Source organism: Apium graveolens, chromosome 10, assembly GCF_009905375.1.
Source record: "Apium graveolens cultivar Ventura chromosome 10, ASM990537v1, whole genome shotgun sequence".
NCBI lineage: Eukaryota > Viridiplantae > Streptophyta > Magnoliopsida > Apiales > Apiaceae > Apium > Apium graveolens.
The window spans coordinates 158,096,612-158,101,380 of record NC_133656.1 but is presented as its reverse complement, the minus strand read 5'-3'; the positions used below and the strand labels follow the sequence as shown (position 1 = coordinate 158,101,380).

At 38.9% G+C, this 4,769-nt stretch overlaps 1 protein-coding gene across 1 annotated transcript; it reads right to left on the bottom strand.

Moving 5' to 3' along the window:
* Positions 1-265: 265 nt before the first annotated feature.
* Positions 266-3,801, bottom strand: LOC141692943 (uncharacterized). The gene is made up of 3 exons (XM_074497905.1): positions 3,542-3,801; positions 1,813-2,155; positions 266-538 (listed from the first exon to the last, which is right to left on the bottom strand). Exons 1-3 carry the CDS (start codon positions 3,691-3,693, stop codon positions 473-475), a joined length of 561 nt encoding a protein of 186 aa, XP_074354006.1. The 5' UTR covers positions 3,694-3,801; the 3' UTR covers positions 266-472.
* Between the last annotated feature and the right edge of the window lie 968 nt (positions 3,802-4,769).

The following is a 4,769-nucleotide window of genomic DNA, read 5'->3' as shown; positions in this document are numbered from 1 at the left end:
CATAATTCAGAATGTATACTAACAGAAAGAAATAAAAAAGCATCCATATCCGCAAGTGTTAGGGCTAAACTATTGTATGTCTTGTTGGTTTCTTAATCTATACTCTCATTTAATCCGAGCTTATAGAGTCAAGCTGCTCAAGCAGGCCACTCTAGTTCCACACTATTCTGTGAACGAAGTTTTAAACTGCTAGAGCCTAGAGGTGTCAACTTGAGCTGCTGTTCTGACAAAAAAAAACTTGAACTGCTGCTAAATTGTTGATCACTTGAAAAAACACACATGTGCCCGCCACATTTATTGACCAACAACAGTACGACAACTTTAACATGACATGTACAAAGTACATGATAACAAATGTTGAACAACAACGTTGCGGTATCTGGTGTTAAAATATCTGTATAGTACAGGCCATCAGCAGGCGGTCAACTACAGAATTTCAGCTGTTGCTGTATGGAGGGGATGACTCGATCGACTACTCGTCAAATGTGAAGATCACATTGTCATCAGTCTTGAAATAATGTGTAGTGTGGTCTACAACCTGAAAACGGTGCATGTAGAATCAATTAGGTGTATGCACTTTCATAGCAACCAAATATAACACACATATTAAGCAATAAGAATGTATTGCACTTTCATGACAACCAAATATAAATAATTATACCATACACATTTTTAAGCAATAAAAATGAATTGAGCCTATTATTTTAGGGTATCACTTGCTTGTAAAAGATTCTCAGGGAATCGTTCTGTCACAATGTCACATGCTGGATTAAGCTTTTTCAATTTTATCCAAAAAATTAGAACAATTTATAATGCTTCTCAAAGTTTCATTGCTCTTCAGCTTTCCAGAATATAATGTTGCAAGCAGGTATAACTCTATACTTTATATTGCAAGTACCAACCCTCTCAATCAATTGACACTTCATTAAACAGAAGGTATACCGAGACGTGGAAAACTTATTTTTACAAATTAATAATCTTCGGCATGTTAACCGTAGTTTATATAGCTGATATCAAAAATAGACCTGGCAAAATGTGGATTTGGTCCGGTTTTGGTTCATTAATATGGATCTGGCTTGGTTTTGGATCCAAAACCATATATTAACCATATTATATCTAATATGGATGGAATTTGGTTTGGTTTTGGATTGAAATATGGACCCCTTCCAAAATTTTGAAAACCTAAATTTTAATCTTAGAAGTTGGATTTATCTACACATGTAATCATAATTTACAGTATTAATTATGACTAGCAAATAAGAATTAGAATTTCAAGCAAAAAGATTCATTTATATATGACTGCATATGTGTGTACTCGTTTATACATACACGTCACTATATACACCCACGAGTTGACTCAGTCACTGGCCAAGTCAAACTCGACGAATGTCAATGGAAGTATGAAACTATGAAAGATGAAGTTTTGTAGACAATTATCATTACAGAGAAGTGGACGGATGGCTTCGATTGAGCCACATAAGTATTTCAACTGTATCTCCTGAAATTCCTTAATTAACAGTAAAAGAATGAAGGAGACAGGAAACTTCCAAAGAGAGCTCAAATATGGTTGTCACACTTTTAGAACCATATTTGTATGCTTCAAATCCAAACCAAATCCATTTAAGAAAAGGTGATTTTATATTCCACCCAATCCAAAATTTTGGACTGGTTAGGTTTAATGGTTTTTAATCCATTTTGTCACCTCTAATCAAAAAGGATATCTAAGCATTGAAGGAGTGAAACAGGAAAGAAAGTTAAACGAATTAAACGCATAAAAGGAAAGCAGGGACCAAATTGAGATAGAACACTCACATTAGTGTTGCTGAGTTCAAGGTTGTAAAATGCCATCTCTTGGGGCTTAAATAGTGGCCCAGCATGCCAAGTACCCACATTCAACTTCACAAACTTAGAACCTGAAAATCGAAAAACACGAACATCTTCAATTGCAGGCGGCACATAGAAATGACCAGCATGAGCTTGCACAACATTCGATCCCTTATCACTGGTAACTTGGTCAGGGTCCAGTATGGAGGACTTGGCAACTCCTAGATACCAAGTATGACCACCAATTGAACCAAGGCACTGAGTCACACTAGAATGATGTGTTATGGAGCCAAATTTAAGCGAACGACCTGTGAGATTCATTATATAAAACCTGACAACATGCAAGTGTATTATCAAAACCTTATGCAATATATTTCAATAATAAATTCTGACATCTTTTACAGAATGTTGTGTCTCCTAAACAATACATAACTATGCAAGGAGAAACACCACTGTGAGATTAGGTCTATTGATAATTGTAATCTTAAAAGAGGAATAAGACAAAGTAAATGACAACTTGGTAAGGGCCAAATAGTCCTAACTCAGATTGTGACATTAGTAACAACAGGCTTTGGAACACCCCACTCAAACTGTGACATAAGTAACAACAGGCTTTCGGAAAGTCCCCTGTCCTGGCATGCTCAAGTTTGAAGCATGTCTTGTCGTCCATCCTAGTCACCAATCCAAAAGTATTGGCCAATTCCCTATGAGATGAAGTATCTTGCACTGTATCCAGAAAAGAATAAGTGATAATGATTCCTAAGTTCTCAACCCTATATGTTTCAACTACATAGGTTGTGGCTTAATAAGCCTCCGTGAGGTACCTTAACCATAGACACTTTGCATCTGGCTGGGTTTCTTTTAGCCAAATAAGTATGATCAGGACATCAGGTTGATATCTTTTAAACCACCCAGTGCAGCTTCAACTAGGCAGGCAGTAAGTTTCTGCGGCACCGGGGCAACTTAACATAGCACTTGGTTAGAATTAGATCACAGCCACATACATATGGGTAAATTGACGGGAGTTGGTCAAATTACAACGAGTCATAAATTCAAATTAACTTAATTGGCCAATATCTTAATTTCAGACGTTGTTGACATACAAAGTCATGTAGCAGAAGATGCAACTAATCTAGAGAACGAGAAAAAATCACATCACAAAGCATTCAAGAGAGGATGTAAATTAGTGTGAAACCTAATTATAACCATAAACATCCTTGTTTTAATCTCAGCAAAACTAACCTACTTGAAACATTTCAATTCCAGGTTTCTCATTTCCGCTCGCACTTTCCATGCCAGTTTGTTACCAATCTACTAAACTAGCATTGTGAATTGTGATTAAGCAGTATCGCATTGTCATTCCAACTAGTACATGACACTGTTAGAACACAAATCAAACACCTTATTCTTCTCGCCAAAATCCCTCACCACGCACGCCTAACAATGGGAATAAAATCTCATCTTAATACCTAAAATTCGATTCATCATTTTAATGCATCAAAAGGATCATTTGTGTTTTCGAAACAATGAATTACAAACTTAACATAATTATATAAAATATTTATTTTTGTGTATTCTACTCTATCTCATGTTGAATAATACATTTCTATTAAGTTCGTTTCTGTAACACCTTAAGTTTTTAGACGATTACTTCCATTCAGCAATTATTTTGTCCAGACTGAATATAATACAAACCTAACCAATATTACATATATACCTAGGAGTTCCACGAGAGAGGTCAAGCTGAGCGTCATGCGGACCGAACTCTTCGCCGTCAGGTGACGGGCCTATGACCTGACCGTATTCTTTGAAACTCTCCTCCGTTGCTTCTATTACCTCTACTTTCACTTCTTTCAAGGACCCTTCCATATTTCTGGTTTGTTGTATAATTGTGTCTCAGAAATTGGCAAAGTGCTGAGCGATTTTTGTGTTATGTTTCTTGTTCTTTTGTTCGGTGCGATAAGATTGAAAAGTCCAGTAGTTTTTGTGTGTACTAAATATTTATTTCATTTCAATCCTAGTGTTGGCTACAGGCCCAACACGACTCATTGAACGAAAGCCCAATATGCGGTTGAGCTACTGGGGGTGAAGGACCTCCAGGCCCGCGAAGCGAAGGCCCAATATGCGGTTAAGCTACTGGGGCAAAGGACCTCCAGGCCCGCGAAGCGAAGGCCCACGAAAGCCCAGGCCAAGGCCCACTACTCGCAGACCGTTGGATAAGGGACATAACGCCCCCTTTTCACTCTCTCCTTAATGATTTTAACGGCTGGACAATCAAGGCAGAATTGGGTATAAAAACCCTTGTGAAGTAAGACAAAAGATACACACATTCTCTCGTAAATACTCTGCTTTTCTTGTATTATTACCCTATTCTTACAGCCAGATTCTGATTCTCACACCGGAGGTGAATCGGGGGTACAAACCCTCGCATTCTCTTCACTTTCAGGTACGACCGAAGCCACCTTCAATCCAGCCGAAGCCTATTTAAGCGACCGAAAGGATCTGGGCGTAACATTTGGCGCCGTCTGTGGGAAATACGAGAGTTACAAGTTGAGAACGAGACTATGACAGAAACAATTCATGAACATTCATTGCCGCCTGGTTTCACCGACAAAGGACAACCGTTCTCCCTAATCGACGAGGACGGGGTTATTACGCTAACCCCTGAAGAACAGGCCTTACTCCTAAAGATCCGGGCAGAAAAGGCCGCGGAGAAGGGTAAGGCCAAAGTTGATTAAGTTGACAAGGAAGCGGAAGCGCGAGCCAAGAAAAGAGAAGCTGATGCGCTCCGGTTGAAGGCCCTGCAACTGCAAAGGGAGGAAATTGAACTGCAAGAACGAACCTTGAGGGAAGCGATGCGGGCCGACGAGACCGGCAGAGCGAATAAAGATAGAAGGGAACGTAGGGCGTATGACGAAGAAGATGAGTTTGACTCTGATTCGCAT